The sequence below is a fragment of the Rhipicephalus sanguineus genome, chromosome 8, assembly GCF_013339695.2.
Source record: "Rhipicephalus sanguineus isolate Rsan-2018 chromosome 8, BIME_Rsan_1.4, whole genome shotgun sequence".
Classification (NCBI taxonomy): Eukaryota; Metazoa; Arthropoda; class Arachnida; order Ixodida; family Ixodidae; genus Rhipicephalus; species Rhipicephalus sanguineus.
In genome coordinates this window covers 46,913,086-46,938,730 of record NC_051183.1, presented here as the reverse complement: position 1 = coordinate 46,938,730, position 25,645 = coordinate 46,913,086, and the positions used below count along the sequence as shown (strand labels likewise).

Here is a 25,645-nt window from a genome sequence, read left to right as displayed (position 1 = left end):
GTTCACAAGAGATAAAAGCTGAAAGCCTAAAGGACACTAAAGAGAAAAACTGTTTTTCTGCACAGTTGAACCTTGTTATAATGAACACTGATAAAGCAAATTATCGGTCATAGCAAACTAAATACAAATTTTGGTTGGTCACGCTTCATTTCAGCAATGTTTATTCTTTCTATAGACCAGAACACAGCGAATTCCACGCGCATCGCCATATTGGCACCGCGCGTCGCGCCATCTATCGCACACGCGACGAAACAACATGCGTGGGCTGCCACGCCAGCAGACGCTACACAGAGCAAACGTGAAACTCCCGAAACTCAGCCCGTTGGAGAGCGTGTTTGGAGTCTTTTCAAGCCTGGACATTTTCGCTGTTTTTATTGGAACATCAAGAACACCTTGCTCATGCAAGTCTACAATGTATACAGTACGTGCTGAGCAGGCTGCGGAACCAACCTAGTCAGCTACGTACGCTGTTACATTTGTAAAAAAACGTCCTCGCTGCAGTACTCGTGAACCGTAACTGCAGTGCAGCTCGCAAAAGAGTGAAACGATGTTTTGTTGCCCCATATTACAAGTTGTGCACAAAGCTTTGTGAAAGCTCATCATTTCAAGATGCAACGCGTAATAATTAGAGTACGCTTTACAGGTAGTTTCGTGGAACGTAATTTTTGTTTTACGAGAGCTCTTACAATAATGCACCTTGCTCACAAAAGCGTGCTATCGGGAGTATCGCCTGCAGTATCGTTCATCGATCCCTTTCAGAAGCTATCTGCGCGATTTTAATCTTGTAACGATGATGCTTTACAAGTGAAACTCTGCTATTAAGCCCAGTTGAGCTCGAGCTAGCGCTACGCCTGCGATGTAAAGGACACTGGTGCGAGTACTGTTTACTTACGTGCCAATATATGTATTATGTCCAGGTGGATGCGTTGTGTCCAAATAAATCTGGGGAGATCAAACACCGAAATTAAAGCACGGGATTCTGGCCAGCTGTTGAGGAACACCGTACCATTTATTACCTTTTGAAGACGAGATCTCGAAGGTGTGGATTGCATCAAAAGCACTACAGCTTAATACTACGTTGAAAGTGGCAAAGCATGCTGATTGCTTGTGCTTGAAAGCACTACCTTGCACTACATTTTCGTCAAAGGAAACGCTCAAAGGTATGAAGTGCACCCCCACACAAAGCTTGCGCTTGCTTTCAACCCAGCTGCGTGTCACGCAAATTAGGTTCGTAAAATAAAATAGGTGGGCAGCACACTGCAGAATACACGCAGTTAGTGTACTTACTCGCGCATTTTCACTCGGCTTCTAGTTCTTTCTGCTCGAATCGCAGTTGTCCACTTGGGCCAAAGCTGAAAACACCGCACCGGCACTATTCCCGTGGCGCGTTGTGATCGTCGCAGACAACGCTAAGTAATATCCTCCTGTTGCACTGCTTGTTTTGGCATCCAAAGACGACGCAGTAGTGCCCAGACGAGCTCTTATACACTGAAGCGGCGTGAATGGGTACTTTTTCGCACTTTAAATCCTCAGAACTGCAGCTTGCCCTGTTTACTTGGTGCAACCAGCTCGCGCCTCGGCAGCCTGGTCAGCCCGGCATCTTGGTGCGAGAGTATCCGCTCGGCACGCCAGCAGCCTGGGTGCGAGACAGGCGTGCTCTCGTGTATAGCGAAACGAAAGACGCGACAGCCACTGCGATATCAATTATCAGAAGAAATATCTGGTTCGCACGAGGCTCGAAACTCAAAACATAGAACAAAAAGCAAAATAAACATTAAAAGACAATTCACAACATTTTTTTAAAGATGTGCTTTTGACAATAAGAATTTCTTTAAAAGTGTGGTAACAAATCTGAAAATTTTGGTCATCCAGCGGAAAAAAGCACATTTTACTGTTGGAATAATACCCATGCCACAGAGGCACAGAAAATGGCATTAACTTCCTAATGCTTTAAGAATTAAGGCCATCTGAGCAGTGCCACATGGACAAGTCAAATGGCATTCGCCTTATTACCATTCGTCACCTATGCTTTCGCCAGAACACATTCAACTGAAAAATGTGTACTCTCGACACCAAAGCTTGCTCACTGCAGTACACATAAAACATTTGGAATAGCGTCTATCGAGTCAAAAATATTTTAGACACTACTTTTAAGTAATCTCGTGTTATTCCCTAGTTGCACTATAGGAAAATTCACATCAGGATTGCAAAGGCTTCAGTATGAAAGGCGCCATGTTGGATTCCAGGCTTCAGATTCAACATGCAATGGCCGAAGTTGCTGCGGTCGGTTGCAATGCTGTAAAAGACTGGAACAAACTCAAGCTAATGGAACTATAGTATGCTTACTTCTACATTCCACTAACCTTGAATGCAGATTAGATTTGCAAAAATGCACGTTCCTATTTTATAGTGCGATAAAATTGCTCACTCAAAGTGACTTATCAACATCATCAGGCCAAATGCATAAATTCAGACGTGTGGCAGCTCCGTCGAAAAAATGTCATTTAGGAACTTAATGCCTTAACTACTGAATGTTATTTCTTGTGCCTGTGTGGCATTTCTTGTGGTATAAGGCATTTTGGTACGTAGTGTTCACACTGAAGCCACATTGCACATTTGACAATCAGACTTATCTTTACTGTTACAAAGAATATCCGATATAACGAGCTATTTTATGGTCCCAATGCTACTTGTTTATAATGAGGTCTGAATATTAGTAAGTTACATTTTTAAATATCGAAAGAACCACTCTTAGCGTGACAAGGTGCTTGGCAAGCGAGAAAATGCGCAAGAAGAAAACACAGGTGGTGCCACCGCTTCTAAGTTCCGACAACAGCTCACAATGACATCAGAGTTTGACAATGTCTGCTAGAGCCTACATAATCATTTCTTGCTAAAACTTTAAAAAGTGATTTACATTGCTTTCTAAGGGACACAAAGTCATAGCACGTTTGAAAAAATTTCACGGAACCAATTGGCCAAAATACACAAAAATTCATATGCCGAATTTCCAACATGAAATTTAAACTTGAAACTAACCTTCACTTCCTCTTTCAATAATTAATCAAAAATGAAACTAACCTTCACTTCCTCTTTTAATAATTAACCTATGATGGCAATATTTATGACGATAAAGTTTTGGAAGAATAATTTACCAGCTTGAACTGGTTTAGTATTACACTTTAGTGTCCCTTTAGTGTATGTACAGTAAAACCTCGGCACGTTCTAACTTCGTACAATTTCCTGGTGCCAAGGTCTGCGATATTGTTGCCAAGAGAAAGTAAGCCTTTTTCCCGCATTAAAAAAAAAGCGTATGAATGGAGTTCTACTGCATATACTGGCACTCAACAATTACCCAACAATTACTTTGCAGGCTGTTTCCCACATATAAAATCAAATTTAGATGCATGAAAACAGCACAGCATATTCGATAAATTCGGCAAGGTTTGCGATGCGAGTTACAGCGCAACGGTAAAGTGGAGTGGCAATGTTCCAAAAGCAACCGACTAACCTTCCTCGGAGTAGCCACGGTGCGACACGAGAGCCTTGCGGTCAATGGTCGCACACTCAGACGATGGATGCAGGGGCACCCTAGAGCCCCGGCTTTGCTGCAAAACATGAAAAACATAATCAGCAGCTCACTTGAAAGAGTCTGAACATGTTAGCTGCTATATATGACTATGGGCAACAAATTTAACACACAAGACGGGCGACCACCACAGAAAGGAGATGAGACAAAAGGCGCCCTTTAGGTTGCTGGAACACACAAGGATGATGGATGCAGTGTGCCTGCATTCATCGTCCCTGTGTTTTCCAGTGAGCATGTACCAACCAGCCCAGCAACAAGCATTACTAGGGTCAGATACAACTTTAGAAGGGAGGCCTATTTCCACCTCAAAGATGGATGCACACAAGCCTGCATCGATAAGTGAAAATTTGGACTGACAACATAAGTCGGAAAGTCGGTGAATGCTGCAGAGTTCATGAGCGAAACTCGTTAGTCGTTACACGAGTGAAACTTGTTCGTTAGACGCGAAGGCAATGAGCTGTCGCGCGTTGGTCATCTAGGAGGGGGGCCTCTCCTGCCTTTTAAGTTGTATCTGACTAGTGGGAATTATAGCGCTAAGCTAGAGCCAACAGACAAGACAGGTGCTCAACTATGTCATCTTTGCCTTAGCGCTACAGGTCTCTCCAATAGTCATTACCGCAGTAATCCTTTCTTTGTTAAGGTGTCTAGGCATTTTTATATTCAGGTATATAGTTTACTGGGCGGCCCCCTGATATTGCCGTACAAGTGCTTTGTACGGAATCTTTAACAATTAATATATACCTCGTCTTTCATCTTCTATTACAAGTTCCATTACTACAGTACATTAAAGTGCAAAACACTGATTAGACCCTTAACATAAGCTGGTAGCTAGCCTACATCAAAATATGTATTTACAGGAGCAAATTGTGTTTACAAGGCAAATATACATAAAATGTAAACGTGTATGAAAACAAGATAAGAAAAGGAAGAGTAAATAAACGTTGCATGACAGATAAGGAAAATGAGCATATTTATGATAACACAGATAAGAAATCATACAGCCATAGGTTAACAAAGATGAAACGAGAGTGTAGATATTATCGAAGCTTCTTGGATAATGAAAAGCCTTACGAGGTAAGTGAGCACTGCCTGGCTCTTGGTGATCTGTGCCCTGAGTGTCTGCAGTTCCAGTTGGATCTGCTCCCGGACCACGTCCTCCGGAAAAGAGTACGCCTGCAACGCGTCAATGGCACGTCAGTTTTGCGTTGACAACGCAGCACTTCGACCTAAATGTGCATCAACCCGAATTCCCAGAATTGCCATGACACAGCCACAAACACCTTAAGATGCACTATCACCGCCTCATTTCAGCATTTTGCAGTTTGTTCTGTAATAGTAGCCAGACTTATTTCGAGCTTTCAACAGCTTATCTTTATTGAGTTGTCATCGTATACACCACAACGTTAATAAAATTCTAGCCTTTCATTGTCTAAAACCGTTACAGCAGATCACTTCTAAACATCTAGCTTTTTAGTATTGCAACACCATCTCTACATCTTATGAACAGTAATGTGACTGTATTGTTTTATACATCTGCTTGGGCCTATACAGGCCTGGAATACTAGCTAGCAGATAAATTAAGTAACTGAGGGTCAGATTTTTTTTTTTTCCGGTTCACTTTTATGAACAAGATACAATTAAATAACGTTATAAGAGATGCTGACTTAGGAGAAGGGGGAGTGGTGTTCAATTATGACTGAAATATGAAGTCTCTTCATGTTCTACATGACAGTATTAGGGTAACACTAGAAGACCATAACATCACGAGAAACTGTCAGGCCAGTTAAGCTGTCTTCCTAGATGGCACTCAAAACGCTTACGGACTCTGGGCTGGCATCTTCCAGGGCCGCCACCAACTGCCTGTCCTGCAAGCAGCCAAAATGAAACGTCAGTAAAGCCAGATACGTAATTGGAATTTTCGGATTTCAGCAGCAGAGGCAACTACAAGTTTACCATTCAACTTGAGACTCGAGCAAGCAAAGAAATTTTTTTATCATCTACACAAACCAGATGATTCACTCAACACACAGAATGTTGTAGATCGATTCCTACAGTAAGAAAGGTCAACTGATTTTTTTTCTAAGTTTGCAAAGTTTCTGTAAGAAGGCTACGTATTCCTGAAGTACAAATAACGTTCCCCACTGTCGTGGTAAGCATATATAGCAGGTGTTAAGTACCTATACCACTGGTTGTACAATTCGAATACGCATAGCCAACATACCTGTTGTGCCAGAGCCAGTACAGATGCAGCCCCTGAAAAACAATGCAAACAAATTCTTTAGAGACGCACACACTTAATTTTCAAGCTGAGGGTGGCCATAAATGGCTGTCCTCAAATACAAAAATAAAATGTGCTGTAAATATAATGACTACCTGCCTCAACTGCACACATTAGGTGCAGAAGTTATGTGGCGAACCTTTCCACTTGAACTCTGAAAACAGCTGCACCACTTGGGGCATCCTCCTGTCCACAATGACAATTTCCATGTAGCTTGCATGTGTTCCCTTTCTTAACTTTGTGCATGCTATTTTCCTATAAAGAAATCTGTCAAGCTGATAGCTTGCACACAACTTATAGCCTGGAAGTATGAGGTGCATGGTTATCAAAGCAAGGAAAAGCACACAAGATAGACAATTGTGTGACAAAAATAATTCCCAAAGTGTTTAGCTGTATTTTCAGAGTGTGCAAGTCATAGCTGTAACATACAGTGTACAGAGACACTAAAAAGAAAAAAACCTTCTGCAGTTCCACTACGGTGAAACCTGAGGAAGTGCGTAGCACGGGCACCCAGCGATTCCCATTCGTAGAGTTCCCACTGCTCCGTTTACCAAACCGTCGATGACGCCAATGTTTGAGGTAAGCATGTAGGGTTTCCCCGGCACGAGTAGAATCTTGTTACGGAGATTCGCAAACTCGGTGTGCGACATGCGCGCTACTTTTTGCTGCGCTTTAACGACTTCCTGCTTGTTACAGCAGTTGAGATACGTGTCGTCTGCAGTGAGTTCCGTCAGGGTGTTTCCCCCTTCAGATGTAGCGACGAATGCGCCAGAGAAGCGCCGGTGGGAGGAGCAATCGCGCGGATGGCGAGGCGGTGGCACCCTCTCTTGTGTGGCGCAGGTGTCAGTCGCATGTTTCCGAAGCGTTTTAGTGGTTTCAAGTTAATCATTGCGAATACTTCTTGGTTATTTCTGTTAATTATATTGTTTTAGAACTTGTTCATTTTAACCTGGTTTTGAGCATTGCTAGCCTTGTTATGGCCTGTATTGAGCGCTTTACTGTGAGCGTGACAACGCTACATGAGATCTATGCACGGACGACAAGCTGGGCCCCTGAAATGCTTCACACTTAATAAAAAGATTTTTCTCATATTGGCACATTACAATTTCACAATACTGAAAGCACCAATCTTGATGTGAGAAGACACCTGGTAAGAAAATAGTGGTGGCGACACCAGCTTGAAGTTGCCGCACCAGCTTGTCATGACGTCAGATTTTGACAGTGTCTGCTAAAGCCTACCTAACCCTTCGCCGGTAAAATTATATTATTTTCTGACGGACACAAAGTCTAAACCATGTCAAGTTTTAGAAAACTTCATCGAAGCAATGTGGCCGAAATACGCAATAAAACTGAAATTCCTGATGTCACAGTGACGGGTCAAGGCCTAAAGTTTCGCCACAAAATTCAAGAATGGAACGATGACTTTCATTTTCTCATAATTAACCTAAGATCGTGAAACTGATATTTACGAAAGAATAACTTATCTCTCTAAACTGATTTAATAATTCCCCTTAATGTCCCTTTAACCTACATGAAGCGCTGCTGAACAGAATCCTGTAATGTGAGGCACATGTGAGCGAGATTTCTGCGACTTAACTACTCATGTAAGCTTCTCTAGTGTTGGCTATTGAACTAATTGGAGTATAGCAACTGTAGCAACGCTATAAGTGACAATGTAAAAGAATAATGCTGATAGGTTGAACTCACCGGCGTGCGATTCCAAGACCCTGACGGCTTCATCATTCAACCTGCGCAATGAATGGTACAAGACCACTGATGTTTACAGGAGCACGCAAGCATCAGACACAGAACTTGAAATATGTACGTTATGGTCCATAATGAGGGAAACATCTAATTAACTGCTAACTTTACATTTTTTGAAAACAAACTACACAGGAGTGCTTCGCATGACGCATTAGGTAGACCAATGCATAATATTAGGCTTCTGCTGCATAAGTGAATTGGCGACGGGAAAGCCAAGGCCTTAGCATCAAAACTAGGCTGCAATTTGTCCTGATGTACAAACTTGGCAGTCCCATAAACAACAGACCCCAACGTATTTCGTTAAGGCTAGATAAAAGTACGACGACCAGGTGTAATGAATGTTCCAGCTAAACTGCTGGCCGATCTTCCCTGAAATTTTTCACGGAGGAAATGTTTTTAGGGTGGGTTTGGTCCATTACCGCGTTTATTATGCATTATCAGTTTTGTCCAGAATAGAATCTGAATCCGTGGCACAACTCCAAAACTTTCGATTCCACTACAAGCAAATTGTAGTACCATCTGTAACGATCATAGCGAGCAAACCAAGTGGCTATGATAGACTGTGCTGAAGCTGCGTGACATTACAACACGCAACACACTTCAAACTTATTTTGCACAAAAGTGGCAAGTAATGTTTCAAACAAGATTCTAAAGGATTGCCCATATACTTTTTCTTTACTGTTTATTTCCAGCATTAAAGCTTCCAGGACCTCAAAACCATATAGAGATACTGCCAAGCTTAAGAGCACCATAAGTAAATTACTGCTTCTCTACAGTTAGTTTCAAACTGCTGGAGGTTAATACTCTATCATGACTTCATGACCAACAAGGCTGTCATGTAAGTAGCACATTGTCGTACTTTGACACTCACTAATAGTAATTTCCAGAGTTTTATGTGCCAAAACCCACAATATGATTACGAGCAAATGGTGGCCTCCAGATCACCATTTGCTACATTAGCTACATTAGTTGAAATGATTAACAGCACAAGAGGCAATTGAGTAAGCTGAAACAAGTGCTACAATGCTGAAATATATAATTCTCCCACATGATTACCTTCTGGCACATGATGCCAGAATGCAGAATAACTTCAGGAAAACAAAACCGAAAGCTTCAGCAGTATAATTCTGGACACTAAGATGTAGCATCATTCTATTTATGGTTTTAGGTAACAGATCTTCATTAAATGCACGAAACAAAAGTAAAAAAAAAAAAAACATGATGAGAGTACTCGTTCAAATCCAACAAAACAGCATAATCAAAGTGAAAGTAGGCCCTCAGTGTGGCTGGAATTGTAATTATACCTGGTCCTAAATTACACAAAACAGAATAGATTCAATCAGTACTACGTCAATAAAACAAGTGCAGTTTACAACCCCACAGCCAGTGCAAACGCTACAGCCTATTCATGCACAGATCTAGGCGCAATCACACAACAGCTATGCAAGATATGTGAGAAGCACGGGTAACAACAGTACTATAGATCTTTTCAAGCATGAAGACACACAGAGTGAGTCATTCAAGCATACTCATTGTAACAAGCTGCATAAAAAGCCCAAATCACAGCAGTACATATGTAATTATAGTATTAGTATCAAGGTTTAAAAAACAAGCAACCACAAAATATGCCTAAATTTGATGCCTAGAGAGACTGGCATTGCTTGATAAAAGTATCATGCTTTCGAGCTGAAAACGCCCATTTCTGTCACTGCAAGCTGTATTTACCTATAGCACAGCATATTCATGCTACTTCACAAAAGTACAAAGTTAAGCAGCGATTAATTCGTATTGCTGGGACACAGACGAGCCCATCACAATATCAGTGATTAATGTTTTGCGATTATATGCCTCTTGGCAGAAAAGCACGGCAAAGCACAGCATTGTCGTCGTGCCATTTTAAATGAACAATACCGATTTGCCGTAAATTTGCGGTATGCATTTACCATGCACAATGCAATTGACAGGCTGTAGCAGCAGTCAAACACAGGAATTAAATTCACATATTTCAGCACTATATGCTTTCGTGCCTCTAGATGCATGCACACATGGCTGTCTCAAAACAATCAACGGGCTGAACGTGCACATACGAATCACATAGTACATGTGCAGACGTCTCACTGATGTGAGAAAGGCATCACAAGAATATTCCTATTTTCACAACAACATTCCTATATTATTAATATTCCTACAAGAACATTGACAAGAATATTCCTATATTAGGAATTCTACAAAAGCACTGACAAGAATAACGCTCCCACATTTCATTCCAATTTTGATAAAAATATTCCTATACTAATAATATCCCTATAAGAATATTGGCAAGAATATTCCTATTTTTACACATTCTTATTTTGACAAGGATATGCCTGTATCAAGAATATCCGTAAAAGAATATCGTTAAGAATATTCTTATTCTCACACATTGCTATTTCTATTTTGGCAAAAACATTTTGATATTACGAATATTTCTACAAGAACGCTAACAAGAATATTCCTATTTTTCATACAGCAACAAATTATTTGTTGGCATAGTCACTATGGGTAAGAAGATAGAGTGCACAGAAGTGTCAACTCACTGCCATGCACAGCGATCAATTTCGCTTTCGTCCTCACAGCTATACAGTTGCTGCAAGCAGCATGCAGCTATCAGTAAAAAGAAAGCCACACAGAGCATGCACCAGACTGGTAGGAGGGAATGGTGTGCATTGCACATGCACCACATGACACTAAAGCAGAGGTGGCTAATACGTTTACATCACGAGCATGAGACGTTCGTTCTCAAACCTCTGAGGCTGCCGTGAGCCACACTGCGAAACGCAGCTGCCCATTGGCTAGCTCGCCGGGTGGTGTAGTCTAGCTTTGGCCAATCGCGTCGTTTGTGCCGCGGTGGCGGTGTCTCTCCCGAGGTCACCGCACATCGTGGCTCACTGATGGTGCGTTCGAGAGAGAGAATGACAACACTTCAGTCAGGTCAGAAAGCAGGCAACCTGTCTAATTGACAGTGATTGACATGAGTCAGCACATATGTCATTGATTGACAGGTAAAGACAGAAAAGGATAGCCTCCCCACACGAGCGTAGAGCAGTGATATACAGCAGCATATAAAGCAGTGATCGGACAAAGCAAGAGAATGCTGAAGACAGATAGCACTACACTAGACAACAACATTTCATTTGTCGACTGAGGCTAACTCTTCCATTCTATTTTAAAAACTGGTGTAGAATTAACAATGAAGTAAGGATGAAAGACAGTACAGGTCCAGCCTTCCAACCTCCCCGAAATATTGTCCTTTAATCGGCCAGCTTTTTTCCAAAATGAACCACTACCAATTTGTCAAGTTTGCTACTGTTCCAGCCCTTTTTATGCTTTCCGCTTGGTGGCTTTATATATTAGCTTGTACACTGGTTGTTGCTCTAGCTATAATTTTTTTATCCCAAAGAATAATGAAAATGCAATGTGCATATTGCTACAGCACATGCCCTGCAACTAGGATTTTTCATCTTTATGTGTCCTTACAAATGTGCATGCAACTAGATCTCTCTTGTTACACCTGTATATCTCTTTCTTTCACAGTGCAGGCACCAATCCAAATACTGGAATGCTCAGCTTCCATGCCTTTATATCATATCTGCGATCTGTACATAAAATTTGTCTACTTATCAGCTGCAACAAGCCCAGCCTATCAGACTAGACACAGACGGCCTAAATCTAGTGTTCTTGTGCTCCTTTTTGCGATACTAGCCTTCACATCTACTCCCCTAAGAACACATTTATGGCTGTTTACGTCCCAAAGAAGTCACCAAGGCTCGAAAAAGGCAAAGGTAATTGGTCTACTCAAGGCTAGTATCAGTGAGCTTCTGGGGAACCAACCATCAATGAAAAATAACAGTGGAACAACACTGCTAGGTCATTAGAAGTGATCACAGGTTAAAAGACGTTGCTCCACTAAAACTCACCATACCTATGATAGCCAGTGCAAACAGGAAACAGAACTATGTGTGTGTCTCCTGTATCCTGTTTGCGCTGGCCACTATGAATATATTCCAACTCACTCAATTAGCTATCTTAAAGCTTACCATCCACTCAGAAAACTCACTGATTAAAGTGCCAGCCAACACAATACAATAACAAAAAAAGAAAAGCAAAACAAGAAATAGTTCCGATGGCTGCGTGTCATGCAGGTGGAAAAAACCCTGCCAGCTCATTATACGGCTAATTGCAGGGTTCTCCAACCACTAAAAATTTATCCAATAACTAAAAAAAAATTACACCATCTCTCGCTAAAGGGGACCATGAGGCGATGTGAAGCAGCGTTTCGGCATGTCGAGCCCGCGTTTCAGAGGTGAAGGGGAGAGGGGGAAGGGAGAGGAGGTGTATGGAGAGGGTTTGCGCATGCGCAGTAAGGGTGGTCACGCCGCACACCACCACCGGATTGAACTCCGCCATAAGCTGCTTCGCATCTAAAAATGGGTTAGGTATGCACTAGGGGTTCAAAGACTGACGAAGCAGCGCAGCTGGTGGCACTCCCCTCCTCCTCACTTTTCCCACCCCTTGCTATATTGTACATGGCTATGCTATGTATTACCCTCTCCCCTTCTCACCCTCACTTGCCTTTCCCACCTCCTTACTATACGGCACTAAACATGGTTATGCTATTATTCACGCTCTCCCTCCTCACCCTCCTTTCCCTTTCCCACTCCCTTGCTATACTATTCATGGCTATGCTTGCTTTACCCTCTCGCTCTCCCTTCCTCCTTACCCTCATTTCGATTTTGCCACCCCCTTACTATACTTATTATACATGCTTCCCTCTCTCCCCTTCCTTTCCATTACTCTCATCCTCACATCACTTCTCACCCTCTTTCATAACCTTGCTATACTATACCATACATGGCTATGCTATGCTTTCACTCCACTTTGCACCGCTACGCCGAGTTTTGAGCGGTCGCCGGCCAGTACGGCTGGTACTCAAGTTTAAACAAACTCCCTAACAGGACACCTGTAGGCCCGATACACTCAAAAGTCCCTGGCTCTGAAATGAACCTCGCTAATAATTATATATGTACCATGCACGTTTTCTAGCGCTCAGCATGTGCCGCCTTTCCATCACAAGATAAGCAATACGACAAACAAATTAAAACAAGACGACCGACGACAAACGAAGAAAAGAGACATTCACGAGAAAAAAAAACGCTAATGTCGACAACGCAAACCAAGCTGACGCAGTGACGGAGTAGCACCAGACACCAGCGGCGCGCTAAGATCAACTTTCACACGGCGCCGCACGCAGAGGATTTGCCCGCAGTGAACAGAGTCCCAAGATAGCAAGCGAAGAGTGCAGCACGCCGATGCCGACAGACAGGCGAGGAGGAAAAGCAACAGCATAGCCTGCGAGAAAGAGGAAACCGGAGACCAGCGCACGCACGCACGCACGCACTGACACATGCAATCAACGCGGCGCGCCGATCCCATCCATCAACTGGATACCGTTTCGCTGCAGTGTTCGCAGGATCGACAGTTTCGGAATGATAATAAATAATAATAATAATAATAATAATAATAATAATAATAATAATAATAATAATAATAATAATAATAATAATAATAATTCATGGGGCTTTACGTCCTAAAACCACGATTTCATTATGAGGGGCGCCGTACGGCTTCGGAAATTTTGACCACCTGGTGTTCTTTAATGTGCACCTAAAGCTAAGTATACACGGGCCTCGAGCATTTTCGCCTCCATCGAAATGCGGCCGCCGCGGCCGTGATTCGATCCCGCGACCTTCGGGGCAGCCAGCAGTCGAGCACCATAAGCACTAGACCACCGAGGCGGGTTGCGACGGTTTCCAAAGTGACGTATAAAAAAGGGGAAAATGGGACATGGGGAAGCGCACGAAGGCTTCATAAAGCACGCACTCGCGTCGCTATTACAGATGTGTAATGCATATTAAAGCCTACTCGACCCCCCCCCCCTCCTCCCCATTCCACCATACAACAACGCTAACACCAGGCCCCAATGAGTCGACACGACACGTGACAGGCGAATCCGCGCTTCGAAACGACTCTGAGCCAGAAATAGAAGCAACAACCGTTCGACGCCGGTCAGCCAAACAAACGAAAAAAGCGCACACAAGGTTACGACGAGTCGACGCGACACAAACCACGACAGCCCTCACTCTGAAAATCAACTCGCACGAAGGCAGCAACAGCACAAACACTCGGGCAAACCGACGGATGTCCCGAACACCGCGAAACCAAAGGGCCCGCGCGATGCAGGCCCGGGGCAGCCCACAACGACACCGCGCGGAAAGCGAAACCAATGCAGTGGAGTGTACAGCCGCGACCACGCACCCAGGAACAGCAGCACGGAGCCGTCGGTGGAGCTGCGTCGAGTTGACGGCACATATCCCCCAGGAGGTATCAGAAGCGTCGGCAGCGCAGCGGCTTAGAACGCGCACGCCGCACCGTCTTCGCTATGCCAGAGGCGGCGGCGGCGACGTCAGCATCACACCTCCGGGGAGCGAGTCCGCAAACCGACCGACCGAGCGGCCCGCGCTGCAGCGCACGCACGCAAAGGCAGCCCTCTCCTCCCCCTTCCAAGGACGGCGACCCACTTTCCCGCCAGGGGAAAGAGAAATGGGGACGAGGGGAGAGAAGTCGGAAAGCCAGCGAAAGAGCGTGAAAGATGGCAGCGAACGGGGATGACGGGATAGACAGACTCCGTAGGGAAGGAAGGGATCCGCCTGTAGCGGATTGGGGAAAGGAGACGGGGGAGCGAGGCGGACAATTGGTGTAACAAGCTCGATTATAGGGGAGCCGGGGAAGGATGGTTTCTAAGAAATCTAGGGAGAAAAAAGAACGCCGGGACGCGTGGATTCGGAAGGGGAAGAACACCGAGAGAGCAGAAGACCGGGAAGGCGGGAAGCGGGAAAACCTTTGGCCTCTGCACCAGGGAATTAACAGAATCGTGAAAGGACAGTAGCGAGAACGGAACTTGGTTTGGGAAGTGGATAAAGGTATAAGGAATCGAGGGAGGAAACAGTGGCGGGGATTGCGGGAAGGGAAAAGAAAGCCGCGAAGGGATGGCGCGGCGAGCGCAATCGGATTGCGTCGGCGATGCAATGCGGGGGAGCAAATCGTGGAAAGGGGGGAACGCGCTCCCATGTCCCGACGTTCCCGATTCGCGCCTCCGCTCCGCATCTTCCCGGCTGGTAGAGAAAGAAATGAGGGAAAGCGAAAGAAAAAGGGAGTCCGAAAGGGAACCGCAATCGATATCCTCCCGATGCTCGCTCCCCGTTTCCCTCTCGACCTTTAGGGAGCGAAAGGGAAGAAGCGAAAAGCCGCGCGAAAGGTTTTCTGTGTCGCCTTGCTTTGCTCGTCATCTACCGCCGTATTATATGTCGTCTCCTTTTCGTTTTATGTATCGTCCGCTTGCACGTTCCGAGCTTTACGCAAGAGGGAAGCGTAGGGAAAAGACAAATGGAGGGGTAAAAGGACTCCTTCCCATCGGGCCGGATGAAACGAAGCGCGCCGCGTGTACATCCCGACTCACTCACTCGCCGGCTGTCCCGCTTATGTAAAGTAGCCAATACAGAGGGTGCGGAGGTCATTGCGAAAGTGATACGGTCTTTTTCAAAGGGCGTTCGTGTGTCGAAATGCAAAGAAGCCTAGGCGCCGACAGCACATACACGGACTGTGTTCGATCGAATCACTGAACGGAGAGACTGCGCAACGAGTTTGAGCTAGCAAGTCGTTGTATGGGCACGGCGGCGAAAGAGGGAATCAGGTTGGAGATTAAATGTTTGTAGCTGCGTAAGAATCGGAGTACTTTAGATTCGCATCACGTCTCATTCCCGTTATTCCCTGAACATTCCCGACAAACAAAACGATGAAACTAAACAAACAAAACGCGCACACACCGCCTGCACTAATGGGGAAAATACGGCTGTCCATGTATGTTACACACCGTTATGGAAAACAGATAGGCAGCAGGATGGAAAACGCCCACGAACAGGAATCCGCGGACAAGACGATCAAATTGCGAAAAGCGAAACGCTGTCGGCAGTAGGGATGAAAAAAAAAACAACAACGTCAGTTTGCAGAGCTGCAATTCAAGATGCAAACAAAGCTAAGCTCTGGGAATGAGGAGTACCACTCGGATGCGAGTTTTCTTTCTTTCGGAGTCAATAAGGATAGATGGTGCGCATGGCCAGCTGCACAACACTCCTCTTTCTTTGAATTTTCATAGGATCATCAGGCACCCGTATACTTTCTCGTACAATGCATACTGCTATTTCACTTGTCTTCACTCTATCTCCGTGGTAACGGCTGTACCACGTGGTAACGTCGATCTCCACGATAACGCACTGTCCTTATCTGCTTCATTTTCGACTATAGATGTCAATCAATCAAATCAAATTTTATTTATTCATAACACAATGTACAGGATAAGGATATACAGAAGGAGGTCCCGTAGTGTAAACTGAAATGGGACCTCCTATGCAATATTAACATAAATATTTGATTGGCAACGACAGTAGCAAAAAATAGTAATAGTCCGCCAAGGATTAAAATTCATTTGTAAGGTTTACCATAATGAAACTGAACGGTTAGTTGTGAGATACGCTGTACACAAAAAAAATTGTGTACCGATTGGTGTAGTTCTAAATCCTGCGCTAAATGCAGCTCCACTACTGTGTTACCTGAGGAAGTCCGTAGCCCGGGCACCCAGCGATTCCCGTTCGTAGCGTTCCCACTGCTCCGCCCACGAAGCCGTCGATGACGTCAATGTTTGAGGTAAGCATGTAGGGTTTCTCCGGCACGAGTATATTCTTGTTAGAGAGATTCGCAAACTCGGTGTGCGACAAGGGCGCTACTTTTTGCGGCGCTTTATCGACTTCCTGCTTGTTACGGCAGTTGAGATACGCGTCGTCTGCAATGAGTTCCGTCAGGCTGTTTCCCCCTTCAGATGTAGTGACGAATGCGGCGGAGAAGCGCCGGTGGGAGGAGTAATCGCGCGCTTGGCGAGGCGGTTGCGCCCCCTTCTTGCGCGGCGCGGGTGTCAACCGCATATTTCCGAAGCGTTTTAGAGATTTTATGTTAATATTGCGACTGCTTCGTTATTATTTCTGTTAATTATATTATTTTAGACCTTTTCCGTTTATTTATTCAGGTTTTCAGCATTGATAGCCTTGCTTTAGGCCTGTTTTGAGCACTTGATTTTGAGCGTGACCATGCGACATGAGACACTGGACTTGACAAGCCGGACCCCTAAAGTGCTGCACACTTTAAAAAAATAGAAGAAAATACGTGGCAGTTCAGTATTCCACTCGCATATAAATGCGGCCGCTGTGGTTAGCAATCGAACCCGCGACAAGGCCAAATTGCGGCCGATGGCGTATGATAAACGAGGTCAAAAGGTACGATAGTGGTCTCCCCATAGCAAATAGCTGAACTTCTCAAACCCCAGAGGCGCAAACCATGCCGAAAACACGGTATTGACGGAGGAAAAACGCGATCCCGATAAAATGCCAATTTCATCGGAACGCGGCACCATGCACCTGTAAAAAAAAATAAAATAAGAGTGTGCGACTCCTTTCGGGTAGTCCTGACTTGCCACGTATGACTCTCTTTAAGGATGCACGTTAACTGTCTTGTTAGTCACACGACTCTCATAAGAGTATAATGACCCCCCAAAGAGAGTTCACGCGCCTCTTTAAAGGGAGTCATACGTACTGGAAAGCCAGAACTTTCCAAAAAGAGTAAAATGAGCTTTTTTTTTCTTGGAGTGTGGTTGGGAATCGAACCCACCATCATACGAGTCAGCCCCAACGAATTATCCGATGAAAGCTGCATTTAGCCTCATGACGCACCATCAGATACAAGGGCTCGCTTATCCCTTGAACCTCCAATCACTGGAACCACCTTCCAACCACCACCGCTGCTACGTGTCCAAAAACCATCAAATCAAAATGCGTACGCAAATAATTGTTCTCACCCCCTCATCTTGTAAAGCCTTCGGGCGACTGGGAGTAATAAATTAATAAAGATGTTCAAAAGCGGCAGTGTCGTGCACAATGAACCGGTGTACCTCCCCTCCCTTCACCTCGTGCTCCCCGTCGCAGACTGCTGCTCCGGGAGAGAGGCTAAATATAACCGGGACTCCCTAACCGCTAGCGGCTGCGGGAGACACCGCAATCAGTTTAACCCGCCGAGACCGCATACGTGCCCATCGGACCGGACGGGAACGTTTAAAAGGCGGCCGAGAATGAAGCCGGGTATAGAACAACCGTATTACCTTGTCGAAGCGCTAAAATGGCGGGTACCGGAGATGGAGTCAGCGGCGGGGGATATGCATAATTATACTACGAAGGGGAAATTAGCTAGACGCCCCCTGCGGAAGACGAGTTTCAGGCGCTTCGAGGAGGTGAAATTTGACGACGCGAACTTCGAACACGGCTCGCTTTCGCGCTCTTTTAAACGCTGCGCTTCCTTTAAAAAGGCATAATATCACCGGCGAGTATAGGAAAATCGCGTTGCAGACTGGCAATAACGTAGGAGGCCAAATGTGGCGGGCGGGGAGGCTTTAATAGGAGCACTCCTCGAAGAATTCACCTCGAGAATTCTTTATGAAGTGACAAAGCCGTATAAAAAAAACTGACCAATACACACACACACACACACACAAAAAAAAAATAAGGGCCGTCCAGGGTAATGCCGACACCGAAGGGAAGCTCCCGCTAATTAATTTTTGATTGTTAACTTTGGAAAACTGCCCCGCTAATTAAATTTTGATATGTTAACTATGCAAATGAGACATTGTTTGCTTTTTTTCCATTCGGAATACATCTTGTGCTACACTTGTAATTTTACCCCCTCCTGCAGTATATTCTAAACAAAAAAAACTTAAAAAGAAATATATAACGTTATCGCGAAAACAGTGACGGTGTTTGCAGATTTAAAGGGTCCCTGCATAACACCGCCAGGGTTCACAAGCGGATCGCGAAGTTTACTTGTTTCTAAACACTGCCGAGACCCACAGCGCAACAAAAATTTTTTTTTTTAAATGGCCGCGTATTTGCGTGCTTCGCTGCAAATGTCGTCGAAAGACGATAGTTTTCTGCCGGCCGTACTACATGAGTCCTCCTCCTCTATGTTGAATCGCATGTGGCTCATAGCGTCGCATTTGCAGCGCAGCCCAAAAAACATTAGCATTTCCCGCGCAGCCCAAGAAACACTATAGGGTCTTTAGAATTACGCATATATGTATTTTCTAGTAAAGGAACACACCACCTAATACTTACGTATTGATTTTGCGCCTCAGATATGCGGAACATTTGCTTTTTGATCGACAATGCTCACAAGTACGAAAGGCGCTACCAGTTCAAGATGACTGGGCGCTCAGCAAGTGGTTAAACTGTGGCCGGGTGGCTGAACCGGGTGACAGACAGACAAACAGGAAGACAGACAGACCGAAATTTCTGCGTTTAAGTTCCCCAAGAAAGACTGCCGTCTTAAAAAAGCTGCGCAGTTGTGCGCAGCTGGTGGCGGAGTCGCGGTGAAGCGGGCGCGAGCATTGTACGGGCGGCGAGCGAAGTCGGGCGCAGCTGCACCATGATGACGTCACGGCGCACGCGCAGTATCGCACAGGTGAAGGGAGCCGTGTCTTCGCGGGTCGGGCGAAGCGAGTGCGAAGCTGCGCGCGCCGGCGGTTGCTAGGCAACGCGAGGTTACGTCATAGCTCCGCGGAGTTTTTTGTCCACGATGGACAGATTACGGCCGGCTTAAACAGCTTCGTCGTTAAAAAAGAAAGTGAGAAAGCGCATCGCGTTGCCTTTTGCTCCTTTGAGGTGTTCTGCTACACCAGGCACGCGGAGATAGCGCACGCGAAGCGACAAGCCATCTCTGATCGCTCAGCCTTTGCACACAACGCCGCCTTTCACGATCCCCGCTGCGAGGAGCAACGACCGCACCGCTCCGATTACACAGGGAGACGCACACTTCACTACAACCCACACCTCTTCAGCAGAACTCGTTCACGGCCTAGTTGGTACTTGCTATGACATTTAGCGTTTCACATTTAGTGTCTTTCAAGCGGAAATCAAGTCATACAGTAACCCAGACATCTGCCGCGCTTCACTGCCTCCACCCGCCATCCGCCCAACCTCTGCTACGGCACATGCAATCGTAGTTCCCAAAGGTCAGCTTCGTATCAATGCAGCAGTGTTACGCAGGTCAAGCATACGCAACGTATTGCGATGAAGCCCTTCAAGAATCGAAAGGGGCCACTCGTCGTGGGCCACAGACAGGCGCTTAATGACGCACGCGCGGATCCAACGTCGCGCCATAGTACGACAACACAGACACCTATATACTAAGTGTACTTAGCAGGCGATCAGCACTATTCAGACAATTTGCGACGATTTGAACCCTTAAAGGACCCCTAAACATCCTCCGATAATATTTTTAAAGGGGCTCTGCAACACTTAGTCGAGGCTCCTAAGAACACGCGAGATAAACATTATAGCGCAGCACGCGGCCTGAAATTTACAATTTTATTGTAATAATAATAGTACTAACTAATAGTACTAATTAATAGCATTTAATGACGTCAGATTAAAGTGACGTAGGGCACACACCTTTGGTATGCTTCACACGATGCAGTTTGCATAACGTCTTCCCTTATCCTAAAAAGCACAATAGTGGAACTTTCATTCATCACATGCGACAGAGTCACTTGACCAAAGCAGAATAGTTGCATATGACATCAGACCACCGCTACAATTTGAATGAAAGATAAGTTCTGCCTAGTGTTGCGAAAGTATCACCGAAGGTATCAACGTAGGTTACTGGCGTCCCTCAGTGACACTGGGGCCCCCCCAGTGACACTGCCCCCCCAGTGTCACTGGGGGGGCCAGTACCTACGCTATGCCACTTCGTGGTTCTATTTTGCCAGCATCACTACTCCTGAAACCAAAGTTGACAGTGATGTGTCTCTCTACCAATGACATTATTGTGACGTGTCTGCTCAGGTCACATGACTCTTGCATGCGACGGTGACCGGAAGTTCCCTTATTGCGCTTTTTAGGATAAGAAGACGCGCCTTTTGTGCAGGCAGATACAGTAGACTCTGAGTCAACGGAAATCTCTTAAACAAAATTGCTGCTTAAATGGAACAGCTGCTTCTTTTGTATTGAATTCTGCACCCCTGTTCATTCTCAGTAAACGGAACTTCTGTTAAATGGAACATCTTCCTGAACCCTTCAGGTTCCATTTAAAGAGAGTCTACTGGAGATTCATTTGTAAAACACCAAGTCCACTTTTACATTTGTGAAAGAAGCGCCAGGAGTGTGCCTACACACCAATATACGACATTCACAACCACTACGGCAAACTTTTAAGCCGGCAGACTTGTTGCTAACTCCGAGGTTGGGGGGGGCCTGTGCTGCCTGTTAAGACGAAGACTGCAATGGGAACTCGAGAAACGACAGCACTCACGCTTGCAGGTCGAAGCGAATAGACCTCAGCGTGACCAACAAGAGGCCGAGGAAGCTGCACAGCTCGGCGTGCCGCCGCTCCAGCGCCACCTGCTCCTGAGTGTTCTCGGCAATCTACGATGAGAGGAACAAAATACAATTGCACCAGTTATATACAATGTAGAAGTAGCACTGCAATTAAGCATAGAAAGAAGTACACAGTGAGCACATATGTAATGAATATTGCACAAATGTGGGGTATAGTAATAAGAGGTTTTCGCAGCTGTCCAACAAACATGTGATTTAGGATACATTAGAACCTCATTGATACGTTCCCATTTCATACAAATTCCCACTGGCAGTGATCACAACTGGGCGCACAAAAAAATTACCTAATACAGTAGTGCTTATTCTTCGCCTGTTAATACATTCCTGAAAAACACGATTATTCGGCACTAAGGTTAGGTTTATCGCCCAAACTTAGTTCTGACCAAATTAGTTCACACCAGATAATCAAAGACTAATGGCAGACTTTGACACCCCCCCCTACTCGGGACACAACATAATGAACCTAATTAGTGGCTGCATTTTGTTCTAGACCGACAGAATTGAAGGAACCTCTCACAAATTAAATTTTCATCACAACTATGACAGATTTATGTTTTGCATTCAACTATCAATGCAACTGCAGTTAGTCAAGCTTGACTCCTTTCTTGAGACTGACTGCCACTGGTCCAGTTGATGACACTGGCCATGTAGCCCTCACCCCCCGCTCAGACAAATAGGAAACCTTAGAACTAGCTATGCTGTCTCCGTAACATAAACAAAAGAACTCTCCTTACTTTTGCTTCGAGTTCCCTGATAAGTTCCTCTTTCTTCTCCAGCTCCTGCTCAAGCCTTGCCTGCAAGGTTTGGTCTGAAACATTTAAAGGGAAGACAAAAAACATTCACTAACTTGCTCATCTCAATCTCAAACAGCACAACTACACTCAAACCTCATTATAACAGTCACATCTGCCACAAAAATAGCTTCGTTATATTCGAAAATTCGTTATATATTTTTATGTAACACAATGACAATACTATTCTTCATTTACTTCGTTATAACCGATAATTCGTTATATCCGTGTTTGTGATATCGAGGTTTAAGTTACAAGTTTTTAACAAGAAAAGAAGTAATGTTGCATGACCTCTTCTTTTCTTATAAAATCACGAAAGTGACTGATTTGAACAAGACATAAATGTGCCAAACACTCGTCCCACTGTCATAATTACCATAACCAAGTTTTCTTACTGTATTTTAACTGTTTTTGCTTTCAAAGACAAAGGTTCGACATGTCTGATGGCTTTTAAAGTATGTGCAAATAGTGCAAAATTTGCCATGGACTGTACCATGAGATTTTACAATGCCTTTGCAACTACACAGTAGCACTCATTGTTGCCATAATGTTGAAGCAACGTTCACAACGTTGCATCAGCAATGGGCGCTACAGTTGAAGCCCTTTATGAGAGACAGGCACCGGACAGCGATTCTTGTCTTTTACATTCTTGTCTCTTATAAGCAGGATACCACATTTGCATTTCCTTATCAACCCCTATTTCAATGTAGGCACACTGGTGCCTATTGTATCCCATTGTATCTGTGTCTCTTATAAAGGGGTTCAACTACTAGGTTAGCTGTTCCTGGGGCCAGCCTTCCTAACGCTTAATGGAAACTTGCACACAATTTGAAGGCAATTCCACATGCCTCACAACAATCCTAAAGCCATTTTTAGAGATGCTCGTGCTGCAGATAGAAAAACCAATAAATTTTATTGATTCACTTTTTAGAGAATGCATCACTGGCAGCACTTCAGTATGTGCCACATATTGACAATGCCACTATTCAAATTTTTAAAAATTTACACAAAAATTATGTCAATTATTTTGCACTGATGAGTTGAACTCTGCAGTTTTTTATCATAGACTGCGTAGGGGTTGTAAGAAGGTATACAAAGAAATTTATTATGAAAAAGTTTGATTCAAGCAACAAAAATGAGCTAGTTGGTGATTCATAAATACCAAAGACCATGCACGAAGTTGTTCATGGTCTTCGGATAGCACCAAATTGGCACATAACTAGTTGAATAGTTGGTCTATGGCACTTAACGTCCCAAGGTGACTCGGGTTATGAGAGACGCCATAAGGGGGGACTCTGGATAATTTCGATTTTCAGACATTTTTCACCACATCAAGCAAACAAAGTCCTACAGTAAAAAAAAACTGCATTAAAAAGAAACTAATAAAATGCACACACCTCTAGAGCTGGCCACATTCTCCTGAACCATCGCCGATATCCTCGGTGGGAGGCTGCACAGTCACAAAAGACAGCCAAAGCACGACACTCAGAGGTCTGAACGCTTTAGGTGAGTGAATAACAGCACCTGGTATTCTTTTCTTACAGTACAAGCCCAGTCGTGTTCAGCATTCAAAGGGAGTCAATGGTATATATTGTGACAGCACCACATTCCCAGCCCTACTGTCCCACGTTTGTTTATCCCCTCTTACAAGTCTGCGTTGTTTCCACACATCGCAGTCATACTGTCACCTGTAGCGTATGTTTCTGTGAACATAAAAAATAAGAATGCCAAAAGCACGGCTTACCACCTCTCGCTGGGCAATCCTGCGCCCAGCAATAGGCCGAACACTTAAAACACGACAACGGCAAGCAAACTCATCATCATCTGATCTTCACTTCACAGTATTGCAGTGGAGGTTATCGAACAAATCCATCATTATGGTGCATGAATGAGTCGCTTACTGCAACAACCATCCATATTTTAAGACATGCAGCTTGCTTATTCTCATAGGCATATGCAGGATTCTGCTGAGCTACCTGAAGGCGAGCGAACTTCACGAGTGTCTGAACTACCAGCGTGAGATGGTGTTGTGTGTGTTCTCACCAACTGTTCATTTAATTTTTTTTCTTTCTTTTGTTCATTCTCTATTTTATCTATTCCCCCTTTCCCCCACCCCACATGTAGGGTAACCAACCGAGCTTGGTTAACCTCCCTGTCTTTCTCCTTGTTTCTCTCTCTCTCAATTAGGGGGGGGGGGGTGAGGGGGGCGAAGTGTTGCATCAATGCCCCTCCCAGTGAGGTCCTTACGGTCACTACGATAGTGCAAATACGAGGTATTCAAACCTCGATATAACGAACACCGATATAACGAATTATCGGTTATAATGCAGTAAATAAAAAATAGTCTTGTCATAGATACTGTGTTATGAATGCACGTTTATAACAAATTTTCGGATATAACGAAGTTATTTTCGTGTCAGATGTGGCTGTTATAGTGAGGTTATAGTGCATTAGGAGGGGCGACTTCCCCTTGTGTGTTTATGCTTATTCATCCTCCATGCGTACAATTTTCTTCAGACTCAAAACCTTGTTTGACAGCCTCATAACGATATTTCTTTTCGTGAGCTACACTGCAACACAGCTGCATAATGCAGTGAAGCTTACTAAAATGTCAAGCATACTTATGTGCAGTGAAGCATACCACCCGAGGCCTTATCCCCGTATTACCCACAATGGGAGCTATTCTGTGATCAATTTGATATACCTGGGTATAACTATTTCGATCATGATTTAATTGTTATACCAAAGAAGTAAGAATATAACATGCATAACCTATAATGTAAGGACTCACCTGCTGTGTCCAGAGTGGTTCAGAAGGACGGGGCTGAGGACTCCAACCTGTGTAAGTAAACCAATCTAAATTATTTCAATGAACTCTGGGGTTTCATGCATGGAAACCACGACACAATTATGAGGCACACCGTAGCGAGAGACAGCAGATTATTTTCGACCACCTGAGGTTCATTAACTTTCACCTTAATCTAAATGCATGGATGTTTTTGTGATTTTCACCTTATCGAAACATCGCCATTATAGTCTTGAATCGAATCATCACAATCGTGCTTAGCAGCATTACTTTTGAGTTGCTAAGCTACTAAGGCAGGTGTAAGTGTATACCACAGAAAGTGAAAAAAGTAAGCAAGCTAGGAAAGCTTGACACGCTTCGCTTACCCATGTAACTTTATGTTTTTGCATAAAGAAGATGCTGTATCAGTGCTTTAACTTCTCCTTGCTTAAATGTTAGATCTCATAACAGACAAAAAATTTGCGCTGGTCTGGTGGTTAAACTTTTTACTATTTTATTAAATCAACTTTTGCTGTCTCAACTAACTAGGAGGCCAGCAGTATGGGACAGCATATTATAACAAGCTCTGAGCACCAGAACAGTCATTATCTTGTCACATTGTCATCTGACAAGTGGTGGGATTGCTAAGCAGCCCCTCTACGCGATGTCGCATTGTGACTGACGAGTATGGCAACCCGACGCATTAGCTAAAGAAGGAGCTCCTGACTGGGCAAACTTGTGCCCAGAAAAACACTGACAGTTCAAAATAGTGGCAACCACAGTTGTCGATTTTTGAAATCCTATGTACAGGTGAAAAGCGTCAGCTATGCATACACATGTCACCACAGATTC

General features: G+C 44.4%; 1 protein-coding gene across 3 annotated transcripts in view; it reads right to left on the bottom strand.

Annotated features, from left to right (window-relative positions):
• LOC119401819 (uncharacterized) overlaps positions 1–25,645 on the bottom strand; it is a 215,171-nt gene that overhangs the window by 108,948 nt on the left and 80,578 nt on the right. For all 3 annotated transcript variants that reach the window (XM_037668810.2, XM_049418149.1, XM_049418150.1), the window contains exons 13-21: positions 24,800–24,846; positions 23,406–23,458; positions 21,952–22,025; positions 21,132–21,244; positions 7,575–7,615; positions 5,811–5,842; positions 5,410–5,454; positions 4,661–4,762; positions 3,512–3,608 (exon numbers count right to left, since the gene is read on the bottom strand). In XM_037668810.2, coding sequence (XP_037524738.2) covers positions 3,512–3,608; positions 4,661–4,762; positions 5,410–5,454; positions 5,811–5,842; positions 7,575–7,615; positions 21,132–21,244; positions 21,952–22,025; positions 23,406–23,458; positions 24,800–24,846 — 604 coding nt within the window. The remainder of the gene's footprint in view (positions 1–3,511; positions 3,609–4,660; positions 4,763–5,409; positions 5,455–5,810; positions 5,843–7,574; positions 7,616–21,131; positions 21,245–21,951; positions 22,026–23,405; positions 23,459–24,799; positions 24,847–25,645) is intronic.